Source organism: Tauraco erythrolophus, chromosome 9 (genome assembly GCF_009769465.1).
Source record: "Tauraco erythrolophus isolate bTauEry1 chromosome 9, bTauEry1.pri, whole genome shotgun sequence".
Classification (NCBI taxonomy): domain Eukaryota; kingdom Metazoa; phylum Chordata; class Aves; order Musophagiformes; family Musophagidae; genus Tauraco; species Tauraco erythrolophus.
This window is the reverse complement of record NC_141473.1, coordinates 28,017,899-28,036,118: the sequence shown is the minus strand read 5'-3', so window position 1 is coordinate 28,036,118 and position 18,220 is coordinate 28,017,899. Positions and strand designations below refer to the sequence as shown.

The following is an 18,220-nucleotide window of genomic DNA, read 5'->3' as shown; positions in this document are numbered from 1 at the left end:
TTTTAAATCCAAAATTTTGTCTGTCTACATCTTTGGTTGTCTAAGTTTCTTTAAAATTTCGACCCTACGTGTTTTCTCCAAGGTCATAATACAAGTCAATAGCAATGTAATTTTGTCTACAAAGCCCCTCAGATCTCATTTAACAGCATGGGAACTTAGACAGAAATACCACACTCCAAATAAACTTTATATTAGATAAATGCTGACACAGAGGGATTTGAGTTCAACATGATTTATATTCATCTCAGTGCCTATGAAAATCAAGCCTCAAGAAGTTTGGAAAGCACTTGGTCTTTAAAATAAATGTTATTACTATTGGTGTTTATACAACATATGCCCTGTATTTCTTTAGAACAATAAAATCATCCAAGAAAATGGAGATCACATACATATTGGGCTCAAGTGAAGTATTTCACCTTCAAACATCTCTTTTAAGTTGTCACGTTAAATAAATCCACTCCTGTGAGGGAAGTCTGCTTAAGGTCTATGAATTCACCACCTAGCATGAGAATCTCAAAGTGACATTTTGAGGGCTCAGCTGGTTTTGGGCCTTTCTTCATTTTAATGACTGCCATCTTGACTAACATAGCAAAAGCCAACCTGAATACTTTAGAAGCTAAAAAGGAAGAGCTGCTGCTGCTTGTATTTTAACGGCAGTATTCCCACTGATGCTGGAACAAAGATGCACCTATCTTACAACAATGCATGCCGTACATTACCCAGCATGTCGCAACTTTCAGTAAAAATAACATTGTATGCAAAATATAATTTATTTTATTACCTCTCCTGGGTACGGTCTCTTTATGCCCTGTATAGGCAAAGACTGGGGGCGTGGGCCTGGGTAGGCTTGCTGAGGCATCCGCTGCCCATGGGTGCTGAAGGGACTCATTCCAGGAGGCCGAGGCTGGTTCATGCCCATGGGTGGCCCACTCATGCTGGAAGGCGTCATTCCTGCTCCCATGCTTGCTGGGTTCATGTTGCCTGGCATAGATGCAGGGCCGCGAGGACCAGGCTGGTTCATAAACTGGTTGTTGTAAGCCTGAGTTGGACCCATCTGGAAAGAGGAACAAACCTTCAACGGAAGAAGAAGAAAAAAAAAAAAAGAATAAAATGCGACATGCATTTAAAATGGGAGGAGGGAGCTGAACATGCTTTCAGGGGAGGGAAGAAGGGGAGGATTTATGTCGCATTTTCCTTCAATTTTCTCCAGCATTTGATGGGCAGTGTTGTTATTCGTAATAAAAATTCAATTGAAATTGTAGAAGGTATAAGCGAAAGGCAGATATAAGCCTAAGGTGAGCATTTAAATGGTTTAAATTGGCTAGTCTGTTACTGTAAGGCAACAGATTAGGAAGCTGGCTGTGTAAACACAGCACAACACTACAATTTCTAAGACACTGTGCTTCTTTACATCACCTGGCATATGGGCTCATATACCTCAAAACTCAGAGAGGTAAAAAAGCCAAGGAGGAAAAAAACTTGAATTGATCACACTCTTGTTTATTTTAAGAAAAAATTATTATACGAAGTCATGACATGCTGGAGACTATGGATCACCAGAAACGCATGTTTTGCATAGCTGTTCTCGTAGACAACATTATTAAAAAGCAAATCTCTTTTTCACTGTTGTTTCCTTGTTTGAAGGGGAAAAAAAAAACCCACAACCAACTGTAGTTGGCAAAATAAACAATCACCCAAGTGGTATAAAACCTATTCCAAGATTCTAGAACTTTTCACTAGGTGCTCCAATTTAGAGGTTCACAGGGCTGGCAAAGGCAGCAACAGTGTAACACGTCAGATTCAGCCATAACTTCGGGTAATCTTCAATTTTTTTAAGGGGTAATCTCCAAACCACAAAATACAGGTAGGCAAGATTTGCTGGGAAAAACGCGTGAGACGGACTCATACCTACATACACACATTCCCGCAGTTTCTTGTGTTTATAACCATGCTCATGCATAAGAAAAAAAATAGAGTAGGCACCCTAATAAAGAGGGGAGGCAAGGAGGATAGTCCAATTCCCTGTGATGGTCCAGATCAGGTAAGTATGAAGACATAAGGGTTACTCTCTTACCGGTCCGTACTGGTTCATGTCCTTATTCTGCGTTTCCTGAAGGGCTGCCACGGTGGCTGTGGCTGTAGCTGTTGCTGTGGCAGCTGCAGCTGCAACTGCAGCGGCAGCGGCGGCTGCAGCTGGCTGGGTGAAATCAGCTGGCGGCCTCGTGTGCGGGGGAATCCCCATTCCTGCAGGGGTGTTTGGGCCTCCAGGGTAACTAACGGAAGAGAAGAAAGAAAGAAAAAGAGAATTAAGATGTGCCTGGTGGATTTTGTTTTGGACATTGGTGTGATCTTCATCTGGAACTGTTCCAAATCCACGTATCAATGCCCAATGAAAGCCAGCAGGACAGGGAACTAGGTGTGTACACGAGATACAAGTGTTTCTCAGGTGTGACAGTCACAAGGCTGCCGCCAGGATTGCAAGGCGCCACCGTCAGCTGTTTCAGGGGCAGTGAACTGCTTTGCAGCTCTGTAGCTTACTGCAAAGTTGAACTGATATCCTGAAAGTTAATGCATGCTCCGTTTCCCAACAGCATAAGGGCAGGTTGCTCAGCAGCATGAACAGAGAGCTTCCTCCACTGCAGCACGTTCATCTGCCTCAGTGGTAAATTATGCCAAGTGTTCCCGACGTTGTAAAAGCATTCCTTCCTGAACCTTAGCAGAAAGGCCAGGAGAGACTAAATGCAATCAGCCCTACTGGATCCCATGCAATCTATTTTGCAGTTCCTATTCAGCTTTCCAATTGATCATAAGATAAATTAAGCTAAACCACGCCTTTCCCACTCCAAGACATCAACTATCTTTATAAATATGGGCCAGTACACTGTGCCCATTCTATAGATGTTAATACAAAGCTAAAGAAACTTTGTGTCTTCTTCAAGGTCACCCAGTAGATCAGCGGCAGAGACGAAAGGAGAGGTAAGTTCCCTGAGTCCCAGGCTTATATTCTTCACACTAGACTGACTATGCTAACAACCTTTTCAGCAGGCTTTGCAGAGGGACCATAAGTAATGGTTTCAGTTAAGTGCACTTACCACCCTTGTTTACAAACCATAGACACAGAAAGTCAAAATGTAACAAAGCCCAGGCTATTAGTTTTGGTTTATTTCACTAACGCAGCATTTACTTCCCTGAAATAAATACACAGCGTGACCATCTCTCAACAAGCATCTTCAATCCCAATTCTTTTCAAATTCCTGCTGTGGAGTAAGTCTTTGGGCAGAAAATACCCACTGCATAGGAACCTACTTTACCTGATACTCAAGCTTATTCCTCCATCCGCACGTAGAAATTATACCATCAATACCTTTCACATCCTGGCCTTATTAAATGTTAATCATTCCTAAGCCTGTGGCCTGTTTAACAATCTCTCTTAATTAAAACTTTATTTTGGGGGTTTATTAGAGCTAATTGATTGACCTAAGTCATTTCCATTTACTGTGATGAATTTCATTGCAGTTTGGGTAGCTGATTTCTGAAGCTGTAAAAGCAGTGTGCACTTCAGTTAACCAGCATAAAATAGCTACTGAGACTTCATATATAAGCCCATGACATCTCTGCCAGGTCACTAAAACAAGTTTCATCAACTATTTACAGCCATTTTCCACCTCACACAAGTAAATCTTACCTGCCACCAAAGCCTCCACTTCCAGGATAATTGGGTCGCCCGTACATGCCCTGCTGTATGTATGGCTGAGTGGAGCCTGCCTTGGCTGAAAATTGTTGCTGCTGTCCAGCAAACTGAGGGGAATTGATTCCAGGGTTGCTGGTAGTCATCCCAGAAGCCATCGGATTTCCTGCTGGGTTCATAGGGTTGTTAGCATTTGCCATTGGATTTCCCAGCACCTGTGAGTAGAAACATGAGAATGAGGGGCTGTAACTTGAACAACATCAAGCAAATTAAGTTTATTTGCTGCAATTGATAAATTAAAATATAACCACCCCGTACTCTGAACTCTAATGAGCATACACCTTGTTAGTGTCTAGGGGCACACTCCTGGTGATTTGTCCTTTTGTTGTTTCCAAAAAACAAGAGTTTCTGATCTCTAATTATCCTTCACAAGAGATTTTTAGCTAGATGGAACCCAAACTAACACGCTTATGAAAAAAGTTATGATAAGAACCAGCTAGATCCATACTCTATAGGTGACAAATTCATTCAATTAAGAGAAAGTGTATGTTTTTTTGGGTGTTGGTTTTTTTTTTTTTGATGTAGGACTTTGAAATAACTTGCAAATACCCAGTCCCACTGGCATACTGCAAAGGGTGCTACAGATGCAAAAACTGTGAAAGAATATATTCCAGTGGCTTAACCTGTTCTTGAATCTAACTCTCTCTAGAGTGTTCAAAAGTCCGTCAGTTGTTTTTATTGCTTCTTAGGAGATTTCTCTGTTTTGTTTTTAAAAAGACTTGGTTTGCTTGTTTGAAGCTTTTTTTTTTTTTTCAGTTGAACAAAAATTGCTATGATTCCCATTGAGATGTAAGTATGGCTGTTCATGGATCACCTGCACAGAAATCTGTCTCCTACTTGGGAAGAAATGTAGTGGTCATGATTTTTGCAGAAGACCAAGTCATCAGCTTTGGGAATTTGTGAAAGGGAATCAGTGAGCCCATCTGGTTCCTTTGCCTCAGGGAGCATGAAGACTTATGGGAAACTCTTGTCATTCATTTCAATCTGCTCTGAACAGCTACAACCAAGCTTCATGTTCCAGAGTTTCACTCTTCCCTTGTAGTGATTTTGAAGAAGCATTTTCTTCTTTTTATCAAAGCCCTTTTTTTCATTTATTGCACATTCTTCTGAAGCATCATGAAGAGTTCAAGTAACATTACAGTGTTGTTATTGAATCATCTTTTTTTTTTTCTTTCTTTCCTTTTGCCTTTTTAAGCGTGAAAGATTTCCACAAAAAACTGTATTTCCATTTTCTGGCCAACGTGTTTACTCAGGTGTTCCTCTCCCAGATGGGATACCTTTGCTTTTAAGGTGTTCAGAAGAAATCAGCAATAATAAATGATGTTATAGATCCTGTAACTGTTTCCTCTCTCTATTTTTTTGAAGAAAGATTTTACCACCACTGCCATGAGTATCTATATGACTTGGCCCCTGAATAATTTCTTTTTCAAATAGCTCAATCCACTACAATTTTAAATTTCTGACCAAAATTAAACCAGAAAATTTTGTATGGGATCTAATGTCACTTGATTTGAAAAAGGTAGAAAAGACAGGTTAGATTTATATACCATTTGCACTCAATAAAGATGGTGATGTGTTTAGAGCACTTCATCTATGGAGTAAGAAAAGGATAGACTGAGAGCTTGATTTGCACCACATCCCTTGGGGAGCACACTATCACAAATAATTATCCTTCATTAAAGCTGCTTCTTTTTGTACAGCATAATTCAATATACATTGCAGAAGAAAAGGAGAGGTAACCAAATGCAAATCAAGTAAGCACGGCTCTCACCTGGAAGTGAGGAGCTCATGCTTTTGCTCCAATGCATATTGAGATATTTTTGTCAAGTAAGGCAGTATTAACAGGCAAGGTTGAAAAGAGCACAGTCCACGGCTGGTAGTTAGCACCTCAGCAAGGGGGTAGACGTGGCACTGGATTTCACCAGACGGCAAGTACAACACAAGCCCAGGTAAAATCAACAAAAACTGTCATTGGGTGAATCTAGCTAGAATTTTTACTTTTAATAAAGCAACTCTTCAAATTCAATCTGAAATTCCCAAGAGGTTTGGGATTACCCCAAAATCATGCTTTTAGTTTTGAAACCATACAGTGCAAAATATGTGCTAAACCCAAGCTTGGCATTTGCATACAGCTAAAGGAGTTACTGACTCAAGCTCTCAGACACCCCCTTTCTGATTCCACCAAAGAGGACATGATTGGAAAAAACATGCACCATGTACAATAAAGAGAACACAGACACTGTTATCAATCCCAAGAGGATTTTCCAAAAAACTTTCAATTTTGCAAACAGTGAAAACTTGTATCTGGAGGGGAGGGAGCATAAAAACAAAGCTTACCTGGCTTTGAGAGGTGTTAGTCACACCCCATACTGTGGTGACCACTGATAAAGAGCCTGGAGGCTGATTGGTATTTTGCTGCCAGGGAACAGAATCATAAGGGAAAGACCCATCACTGCAAAAACAAATGTTTAGGAGAGTGAGATTTTGGAAGTTTGAACAGCGGCAAGGTGCTGGCAACGACGAAGGGATTAACACTTGACATTACCTTAACTCCCCACTCCTCTTTCCACTATTAGCCTAGTACTCTCAGAGGCATAAAGTTTCTTTAACAGCAATGAGATCATATCAAAACCACACAGAACTAATGAATTCCTTAACTATACTGAAGCAATGAGCTTTCACCACAAAGGTCTGTTACCAATGAAAAAAATAAACTCAGGGACAGAGTTTTAAACAAGGACACTAAGCAAGTTGCTCATAAACACTTATTTTTTGCAATCCATCTCAAGCTCTTCAACAATCACTGCTTCAGCTGCCTCATATCAATTCAATTAGATTTTGAGACCAGACTGCAGCTCCACTGTCTGCACTGGGTCCCCAAAAGGCCAGAAAAGCCTTTAAAGGAATAGCAGTTCACCATCATTTTGAAAAGTAAATTGAAATTCAGATAGTGTTCTCCCACAAGATGGATAAGCTGCATGCCAAAATCAGTATTAGCTAATCAGCATTCTAGAAAATCAACTGCAGATACACAACACATCTTTCAGATAAACATGTGGATGAGAGGATTGGGTTTTTCCATTATCCTTGTCCACAGCTACAAGCAAACATGTCTTACGGTTCTTTTCATACAAAAGCATTGGTGGTTTCAAAATGAACACAGGATAGGTACGCGTCTAGTGTAATTAATGAAATACGTTAAATACAGTGAAAGTAACTATTAATCCCATAAGTGTAAAATACATCCCACTTGAAATTTGCTTGTTCTCATGCTATTAACTTGTAAATTAGATTTCTATTTGCATATATGTACACATACACACACATGATCTTTCCTCACCTAGATATATAGGCCACTTAATACACACACACATTGCTCTTTGATTTTCAAACACCATTGTCTTGTATTTTATGTCAAGAACTGCATTTTTGCCCGGACTAACAGCTATCAATGGAATTCTATACAGGGCTACCTTGACTAAAGAATCTATACAGGCTCTACGAGCACTGTATCCACGTGCTTCAAAGCCTGCACCATAAAATGCCACACAATTAACTCATGTTAAGACACGGTGAGACAACCAACCTGACAAAAGTCCTAATAAGGGCTCTGTGGCAGACCAGGGAGCTGACTCGCCCACGTCCTTCTTTTTGTGATGCGAGTCAAAAATCGAGGACTATCTACTACCTAGGTGTTCATTCTTTAGCCTGTTCATAAAATCTAGTGTAAATCATTTAAGAATAGGAACTGCATTGCACAAGTGTGCACACGTGATAGAAATGGCCTATGTCCCAAGTAACCAATAATCTAGTAACAGCAACTATGTAAGGTAAAATCAAACAGTGAATACATTTTACAAACAACTAGGAAATTTCCAACAAATTCCATAACACTGTGCCAGAACAACAGCATTGTATTAGAACATAATTGTTAATTTGAACTGACCTATTTGTTTCAAAATACCCAAATTGAATTAAGCAATAAAATCACAAAAAATGAATTCAATTAGGGAAAAGAATCATTTCCCCTAACAGATAATCAGGGAAAATTAATGGAAAACAGTTAATTCTCTGTAAGATGCTTGACATGTTTATGTTGACAGCATCCATATAAAATGATGTGTGAATAAGGGCATATTTTTCACCTTGCAATCACTAAGTCCTCCTAGCGCATCTAAAAAAAAAAAAATACTTTCTCTCAGAAGGCTGAAAGTCATTCCCCTCTCATTCAGAGGCTCAGACACTGGCTTTAGGGTCTAATATTTGCAGATGACGCAATGCTTCAGCAAGTCCCCTCCACCAGTATGGAGACAAATGACTAACCCAGAATTTGTGACTGCTATGAAGCCTTCCTCTTTTTTCCTGCTCTGAACGACGCCTCCTACTTTACTTCCTTCTCTGACTGGTTTTGATGATGTCTGCTCTGTGATTTGTTTGGATATTTATGGCACATATGAGTGTTTGCATACTTCAATGACTACAAAGAAGCTCTCTACATGACATAAGCAGTTAAAGGACTCACTGCAGTCGTTTCTCTCTATTCTCCAGTGACGTGCTGTGGACAAGTAATAAAACCTGAGGGACAAGGCAAATATTTTGCAAGTGTATGAGTAAATAAGAAGGGTAATGACAGGCAAGGATCAAACCACAGAGTCACGGAAGGTTCTTCTAATGCAAATATGTCGTACGGTTTGTGTGCATACTCAAGACTTCAAGCTAGTGATGCTTTAAGCCTGCTGTTAGGAAGTTATAGCCATTTCTTCACTTTCTTTGCCTCTAAAGCAGGTTTCTCTTACCCATTCCTCTCCTTTACAGCACACATAAGAGAATTCATATATTATTCATCCACACTTTCAATGGTAGAGTCAGAGCATTTGTTTAGTGGAAGGCTGCACTGGGTTCTCAAAGATTATACAATCATTTCATCTAATTATAAAGAAGAGTAAATCAATCACTCAATTTTTACTGTATTACAGTTTAAATGGGTGACAGCTCAAGAAAATGTATTGTTGACATATGATGAAAGCCTCCATCATAACACATGAAAGCCAGAAAAAAAGACCATGTACGGATTTGTTAAAGATATTGATTGTGCACATTGAATAACATGACTGTTACATGATCCAACACAGGACTTAGCTTTAAATTGCAGACATCATTGATATCAGAAATTACAGCAACACTGAAATAGTGATGGATGTACCTTGCAGAACAACAACTTACACACCCTAATACGCCCTTACTGTGCCAGAACTCATTTCACTCAAACTTCGCTTCAGGTAGCCCAATGACATTCTTGTGGTTTGCATTCCCCAGCACGATACTCTGGCCCATCACCAATTACATACATGTTCAAGTACAACTTTTGCTGTACTAGATACAATACCCACTCCTCCTCCACCGCGTGAAGCCTTCTTTGGTTTCAAGCAGCAGAAGATGCTGAAACACGTGCCACTCAACTGAAGGATTACTTGTCCCTCCACTTCACTCTTTCAACTTGTGTTTCTGTCCTTAGAGAACCCAAAGGAATACACCCACCATCAAAGGAAAATCCATGTAAGTACCGTAATGAAACGTGACCAATCCAATTCTCATTCGCAAAAGAGCAGTGGCTTTGCACTGTTATTATACAGAGCTGTGAATTATCCTGAAATCCCTTTCTTTGAACTTGAAAATGGCAGTCAATAGAGAAAGAAGCTTCAACCTCTCCGGCCACAGCGAAGTGCTGCTCACGACATTGTTCCTGTTGAACGGTACAACGGTAATTAAGTCTCTCACTGCACCCTGGAGGGCAGAGAGTCAGTTTGGGCTCAGCTGGAGTCCACTAAAAGAGTATTGACTAAATTTATAATGGTGTTAATGAACCTATACATACTACTGGTCAGCATTAAAGGCCAAACAGCAGAGGAAGCCATAGAGCAAAGAAGAGATGGAGGGAAATTACTTCTCAAACTATGATGTGGTGAAACTGCAATCAAGGAATACAGAGGAAGGATTTCTTAGCTGGTATTTACCTAAATACAGAGGTACATTGGTATTTAGGTCTAAACAACTTCTCTTAATCCTAGTACAAGGGAAACAGAACCAGATATCCAGCCTCTTTGGAATAGTTACAGACTTCATGTCAGACACAGGCTGCTGGTTAGTTCTAATAAAAGCTGCTTAATAAAAAGTGAGCTCAATATAGTAAATTAATACTAGTGAATTACTGTAATTTATAGATGATTTGTGACATTATTTGAAACTGCTGTATTTTAAATATGTTTATGCTGTCATTAAAGCAATTGTATGCATATCTGACACTCTGTTTACATGTCTTCATTGATTGAGGAAGGAGAGATTCGGATAGTTTAGTGAAGTACGCATCCTTAGAGCATTAGTACTTCACATGTTGTGAAGGAAGGTAAGAACTCGAATTATACCTTCCTGGTGATTTTCTGCATCACTTGTTGAGAAGGCTAGGTATCTAAACCACTATCTTTATAAAGCACCGATCTCAGTTTAAAACACTGAAAATCTATCAACTACTGCAGAAAAGCACCAGATGTTTTCATTCCAAGCACGGGCATCGAGTTTCCCACAACTGCTCTTTCAGTGACTAGTTTCTGTTGCTTACCCTCAAGCCAGCTTTACAGTTTTGCAGGGGTCTTTAAGTTTCCAAAGCACAGTCATCCCACCTGACTAGTAGCTGACACACACAGAGACCACACAGTCCTTTAAATCTGCTGACTCTATCACAACTTCAGCTGACATCAAGATGAGCAGGTAATTTCCAGTGTAACACTGACTGTCATTTCTCCCACGTCTTCTTTTGTCACCCATGGACACCTAGAGTAGAGCATCTGATGACAAGCGAGGTGTCAGAGACCTACCCAGGCCAAACATTCTTTTGCAGTTGCACATGGCCAAAAATCAGAACAGTCCAAACAGAGCCCAAGACTGGGGCTCCTGGCTCTGTTCTTGCCTGTTGGCACCTCTCTGTGTCTGCACCTTGCTCTGCCTCTGCAACTGCCTCTGGGTGCGTGTGTGCTCGGGATGCCCAGCACCCCTTGGCTGTATTCTTGGTTGGAGCCTCTAGGTGACACTACTTTAATATAAACCAAAACACAGCAATTTCCAAACAAGGCTCCTTGCTCCTGCCTCACCCCTCTTTTCCCCCTAAAACTTCCTCTGTCTGTAGTGGAAAAAAACCCACAATCAGAACAAGAAGTAACGCCCAGGCTAAACGTAGCACCAACACATGCGTTTCATGCCTGTATTGTCACCCAGGTCAGGCAGCTTACTTTCTTATATTGGTTTAGTTTTTCTTTTACTTGGGTTTCTTGAATGAACACCACTCATGTAGCTTTAATTATTAATATGGATTCATTTAGCAATTCTTCTTGATTAGAGCATCACCACAAACTTATTTTAAGCATACTCTTACTTAAGAAAAAGACTGTTTCGCATGGTGCAGTGCAAATACTGAATTTAAAACGCCTTTTTGGTGTGCTCATGCTATGGAACAGGCACGAATTTCATCACATTTTTATAATTTTCATATCAGTATAAACAAAACCAAACTACTTCTTTAAAAATAAAATTGCAAGAACAGATGGAACATGATTAGTGGTTTCATGCAAGACTAAAATGCTCCAGGAAGGACTTCAGCTACTTTTTTTCCCAATTTGATAAGCTAGGAATCCCCGACAATCTATTAACAAATAACAGATCAAATGGATTTTAAAATTTTATTTATTTATGGTAAAATTTCCACTGACAATATCGTTGGCCTTGACTACTAATTTGAAAAAAAAAAAACCAAACATGACACCTGTAAGCCAAAATTTGTTTCCTCTAACTGGCAATCAAAAGCATTTCAGAGATCTGCTTTTGTTTTCTTCCTAAAACCCCTGGACGTTTAAAAGAAAACAACTGACTTTCTTTCAGGGGAACAAAATCAATGCCTTGCCAGTGGAGATACATGCACCATCTTTGTATGGCCACAGTGCTTGGCCAAAGCGTTTCAACCTAAACACTTAAAATTAGTCTTCAGTCTAGTTAACGGATACTAAAACACATTACTATTAAAAAGACTTTTATAACATAAAATTTAACCGAGTTATCCCTTGACCTTTTGTGCTGTGTTTTCTGTAGACGGTAGAAATCACTTTACGCAATCCGTCCTCTGTTCACATGGAGGAATATGGCAGAGCAAGGAGAAACTCGCATAGTATCAGCTCTGGATGGCTAGCAGTAACTTACTTTTGACTGATGCTGTCTATGTGATGCATACCTTCCTCAAATACATTCCTCTGTTTAGTATTACTGTTTGAAGAAGTTTAAATGGTATTGGCATAAATTAGTATATTTCCATAGTATATTTCACTGAACAAATACATAAGACAGAGTCCCATCCCATCACTGGGTCTATTTATGTAATGTAAAAGTGAAAAAAGTCAATTTGGAAGCGTTCTGCAAGACTTTTATTTCCTTCTACTTCTTAATGGCATGAATCCAAACATTCAGATCTTACAGAGAAAATATACAGCCCCAAAAATTACCCTCCCCACAATTTCTCGAGTCTGTTGTTTCCCTCCACTCTTTCCAAACAGATGTGTTCTCTAAGCCTCTGGAAATCTTCAGCTCTCCCAACTCCAAATGCACAGAGAATCTGCACCTAGTCCTTCCCTATCAAGAAAGAATGATCTCAAGGCTTGTTTTAGTACCGAGATGCTGCCTGTACTGGACTATGAACAACATAAACTGAAGAGGAAGACTGAAAGCGGTTAGAAATTTCATAATTTACTGTAGAAAGAAGGAAGGCTGGTTTCTGGCACACCGTTTGAAAACACAGAACCATTCCAAACCTGTTCTAGGTGAGCAGATGCAGGTGAAGCAGTCAGAAGGTGAAAGCAGCAAGCCATTTATCAGCTCGGTGGTCTGGATGGCATCTGCAGCTAGCAGGCGGCTATCACCCCCTGCCTCTGCTCTGTTACACATCGACACGCGTTTACAATAACCATTCATGCAGCCACACACATACGCACAATACAGCCGCTTCCGTGGAGACTGAGACGGCAAAATCGAGCCGGCGGGTCAGCAGGTGAAGCGAAGTACCTCTGGAAGCTGAAAGCCCTTAACTTTTTCTTTATAGTCCTGACAAGGCCTGTGAGGCCCGGATGACTTATGACTGCACGAGGTGGGAACGCTGCCTTCCATTTCACGTTGGGTTGCTCTAGGTCAGGCTGTGACATGCTTGCCGCTGCTTCCTGGTGCCTTAGCCTACACACAGCCTCCTCAGTTAGAGAGCCATGCCTGCAAAGTACTGCGCTGCTCAACAAGAGTTAGTGCATCTGAATCTAACCCCTGAAATCAGAAAAATGCGTCAGGCCAAATACTTAGATTAATTCAGAAGTTTCTGAACCTGCAAACATTCACAACCCCCTGCATACTCACACAGTCCTGCTACGTTATAGATTTCATCTATGTCCACGCACATGTGTGTGCACACGCGCGCAAAGACACAGAGATAAAGCAACTTATTTCTGTCCATGTGGAACAAACGATCACAGGTAAGAAACATGCTACTGAGACCCGATCCTGCCTCAGAAGAAGCTGAAGGGGTTACCATCATCTGACATTAAGGGACTACAGCATCCACCCGATCAAAGGAAAAAAGATTAAAGCATCACACCCAGTTCTATTGTCACACAAGTAGACCATGCAAAGAATTACTACAGCCCAGATTACAGTTACAAAATTCACCGGTAACAGCCCTGTTATTAACATGCCACCTGTTACCTTTTTCAAAATGCTGAAATTATCTTATGATCGTTTTCAGCTTGACAAATGCAGTTTAATCTTTATTGCATCTCAGAGCACAGACCTGCTTCATCCATGTCTTATTTATCTCACGTGTGTCGGAATGCAACCCCGAGCCCTCAGTCCCCCCCTGCCACCAGGCATGCCTTCTGCTCTGCTTTATCAATATACCTGGGTTTCCATATCCGACTGCTCCTTTACAATAAAAAACACACCCACCCAGTATTCTACCATTGCCTGTTGCCTTGGTAATCCAAATGCCTGGGTACTCGCTGATTATCGGCGAATGAGACTCGCATTGTTCACACCGCAGCGCGTCTGCTATGTTAATGTGAGATAATGGCAGCCAGAAGACTCCTTTTGTTCCCAGCTTTGCTGTTTATTCATAGTGCCTGGAGGTCAGCGACTGCTACAACAACCGGGGAAGGAACCGCTGAAAGCGTGAGCAGATTCCACTTCTGCTTTTGCCTCTGAGACAGGGGGAAACACGCGCAGCCCCGCACAGCGAGAAGGGCACCGGGAGCTCTGCAGTCTGACTCACGCAAGGTGTAGCAGGCGGCTGGGAGGAAGATTTGATGGACTTGCACTTCCGAGATTTTAGATGAAGCTGATTTACGCTCCCCGACAACAGAAAAAAAAAACCCCGCTTTCTTCAAGAGGCGCAGCGGGGAGGGAGGGGAGGGGGGAGCACAGCACCGCCGCCGCCGCTTACGGGGAGGGAGCCGGGCTGGGGTCTCCGCGGCGGACCGAGGAGCGGGGAGCAGGGGCGAGCCCCGCCGAGCCCCCCCGCCGGCCAGCAGCCTGCCGCGGGCAGCGGCGACCGGGCTGAAACCGGCGGGACGGGGCGGGACGGGAGCGGGCTGCCGGGGGCAGCCGCCGAGCAGCGGCTCCCGCGGCGCCCGGAGGGGGACGGCAGCGGCCGGGCAGGGCAGGGGGGACCCTGGGCAGGGGGGAGCCTGGGCAGGGGGGAGCCTGGGCAGCGGCCCCGGCCAAAGGACTTCGCCGGTGAGGGACGGCTGCGCTTCGGGCGCATCCAGGGCAGGTCTGAGCAACGTCTCCCCGCGCCGCGCGTCTCCGACACTGCCTGTCAAAGTCGTTTGGAAATGCAGTTGCTGACACAGTGACACGGGCAAACAAACCATCACATCGTATCTCCCCTGAGTGGTAAGTGGGAAAGGAGAGCATAAACAGACTGTGGTGCCTTCCCCGCATTCTCGGCTTGCTGGAGATGAGGACATTGAGGAAGATGCCCCAGCCGGGCGCTATTCCTCATGCCTGGAACAGCCCTTTCAGGGGAAGAAACCACCGACTCCCGCTAATGGCACTGTCGGTATCTAATTAATGTCACCGACCCATCTGCACAGGTTGTTCATGTGCTCCGTCTACCGAGCAGGCTTTGTTGTCATCTCCGGCGAACACCAGTCCAGGATTTTTTAGCAAGAATTTCTAACCCATTTCGTTTTGGGAGAACCGTTAGAAACGCTCTCCATCACTGCCAATAGTAAGGACCATTTCCTTTTTTTTCCCTGCTGCGATACTAAGGAGACTTGAGAACCCAAGTGTATGGGTATAGCAGGAAAAAAAAACCAACCGAGAACAACAAAATCGTGTATCAGGAATTCACTCCTTTTACAATCTATTTACAGGGAAATCCTGTGGAGGGTCAGATTTTCATCTAAGTAAATGAATTACATAAACGTGTAGAGAAAAGGCTTCAATAAAAATACCAGGTTTTACACGAACTACACATCTGTGTTCCTGTTACCAAATTATCCAAAAAGAACAAAAATCCTTTAAAGAGACAAGGTATTTGCCGCAATTTATGTCAGGTGTTTGTTGGTTTTTTTTCACTCCACTGAAAATTGAAAACGTTGCCAGACTGCAAAACTCCCTCCCTGCTGAGGAGCCATGTCACCTCCCGGCAGGCAGGCTGGAGCATGGAGCTCACAGCAAACAGGGGGTAGGCACCCACCGAGCAGCTCCTCACACCGAACTCACCCTGTCCCTCTCCCAGCCCTTCTGTGCGTGGAAAGCATCGCTAAGCCCCACACCTGCACCTGACGTGGCAGTGGTTGAAGGACACTGACTTTGTTCTGATGGTCCTGATCCAAAGGGACTCAATCCAGTCAAAAGACTCTTGATTTTAATGAGTTTTGCATCAAAGAGCTAGGCAAAGTATAGCTTTCAGTGTCACCATGCTGACAGTCAAAACTAGGGGTGCTGCCACAGCTGAACAATTTTTAACTCCAATGCCATCAGAAATGAGTTGGTTTCACTGATAACAAGTGACAGAGGGAACCTTCCCAACACACTGGAAGACGAAAATCGCCTAGGCTCAAGCACAAATCATCTGCTTTTGAGAGCAGCCCTCATGTAAAGAACATGATACTATTGTGATTATCGCTAAACAGTAAATTGCAATCCATTAGACGTTTTCAGGAATCGGATGTTCAATATGGCCCAAACACTACAATGATAGTTGTCTTTTCAAAGGTGTTAGTCACCGTATTTTAAAAAACAGCATAGACAGGGTAAAGCCTGAGAAGGCCAGATTTTAGCTCAGTCAGCAGACATACCTTAAATAATATTTGCCTAGTCTTTAGCAGGATTTTTAAAAATATCAGCTGACATTTTTTAATTTAAAAACAAACAAACAAATCAATCAATCACGAAACAAAACCCCAAAACTTTTTATCTAGTATATACAATGCTGAGAGGAAAAAAATGTAGAGTACATAATACTTACATGTACTTATCAGAAAAAAAATCACAAAAGTATAGTACTTGTGTTGCTATACATTATTCTTATTGCAATAGCACTCACTTGGACTGTCTAATCAATACAGAAGCCCTGTTTTCACATCTGTGCAAGGTGCTGTACGCACAATAAAAGATGATCCTTGTCTTACACCTTTTACCATGCATGTGAAGAATATGTATTAAGAGAAGTTACGCTGCCCATTTTTGTTTTCAGAGATCTTGTGTTTCAGTCTCTCCTGTTACCACTAGAATTGACCACAAACTTCTCTCACCTAAAATGAAATGCAGATTTTTCACATGAAGATATTACAAGTTTAACAACTAATGGTTACACAAGATCAGTTTTCAACTACAGAGTACTGATCATTTGCTTTTAGCTTCAACGTTCTTCCAAGGATTTCTTCTACCTCCTCCCCATAGTAAGTATACGTGCTAAAACTAGTATCAGTAGTTTCACTTAGAGGACCAGCTGGGCAAACAAGTCTAGGGACAGTACTTTCGAGCAGCCAGTTTTGTCTTTACAATGCTTAGAGCATCAGGGGCCTTTCTTAATCCTGTTCCAAACAAATCTTGAGGGCTGTTTTTTGTTCTTTAATACATGGCACTTCTGTAGAAACATTTCTGGATTCTGAACTTTTTCCGTACTTTCTCTTGACAGTGGATTTTAACATTTCTCTGCAGAAAGAAAGAAGAAAGAGAGGCTGCTCTTGCAGAATCAGGAGTAATACAGGTTGCTTTACTGTGTATATTCTCTTATATTAGGATTTACCATCTGTTCAGTCCCTAATTATATTTATTTCACAACTTCACAAACAGAAATATGAAAAGGCTTTGAAACAATCTTATCTTTCACCTAAAGAGTTTCGAATTCTTTTGCAAAGATTGCTTCAGTATGCCATGGCCACGTGCAGTAACAAAGTGATCCCTTACTTCAAACTGATGCATACAACACACATAATATGCTTGTTTTCATAAAAGTGTGTATATGCTGCACCTGACCTTTCACTTTAACCACTTCTCTCATCCAGACATTTTTAAAGCGAGTATCACTGTTGGTCAAAACGGCCTATGATGGCAAAACTGAAAAGGCAGCAACCTTTGCAGCAACTGACACTATTTCCACTGGTACATTATAGCCAGATCACTCCTCATTCTTAACAAACAATGTAAGAGCCAATCCTCACCACCCAGTAAAAATTCAGACACAGAACTGCCATTCTCTTCCAAGAGCTCCTACTCATGTTGAAAGTTCAGCTCTTAGTAAAGTTTAAATTGGAAGAAAAAAAGGAGAAAACAAAACCTGAAAATAAGCACCCCTGTAAAGCAAGTCTAACTGATAAAAGGTATTTACGGCAATTGCCTGAACACAAAACAGTAACGATAATAAATAAAGCACCTACCGTAATATTGAATTACCAGTTGATTTGATCTACTGTTTAATTTTCTCCACACCTCTGGCATCAAGTAATTTGTGATAAAAATAATTTTATCTTCATATTTTTCATCAATCTTGACTGCCCTATACAGACATTTACTACTCTTTGGTCACTAACTGCAACACAGCTAGCAATTAATGCAGAAGACCAAAATTTGGAGCAAAAGAGAAGACACTAAGAACCCGAAGAACGCAGCTGTCTATTTACATGTGTTTTTGTTGACAAAGTAAGCTTTACTACAAGCTATGTGAGAAACGAGAAGCCCTCTAGGGCTTGCATGGGTCAGATTAACCTTAAAATGAACTAAAGTGCAACTCCTGCTGGGATTGACGGAAACTACCCATTTCAACCAAGAATCGATTTGATTCACATGTAAAGATCCACCACTTAATGTAATGAAGTGTTAAGTAAAAACTTGATCAAAGCAAAGAAAGGTGTATAATGACAATAACTTGTACTTATGCAACCCTAT

At 41.6% G+C, this 18,220-nt stretch overlaps 1 protein-coding gene across 1 annotated transcript in view; it reads right to left on the bottom strand.

Annotated features, from left to right (window-relative positions):
- Positions 1-18,220, bottom strand: part of ZMIZ1 (zinc finger MIZ-type containing 1) — a 155,850-nt gene that overhangs the window by 27,082 nt on the left and 110,548 nt on the right. Inside the window, exons 5-8 of the mRNA XM_086616467.1 lie at positions 6,086-6,200; positions 3,686-3,903; positions 2,075-2,273; positions 782-1,072 (exon numbers count right to left, since the gene is read on the bottom strand). Of these exons, the coding sequence (XP_086472593.1) occupies positions 782-1,072; positions 2,075-2,273; positions 3,686-3,903; positions 6,086-6,200 (823 nt within the window). The remainder of the gene's footprint in view (positions 1-781; positions 1,073-2,074; positions 2,274-3,685; positions 3,904-6,085; positions 6,201-18,220) is intronic.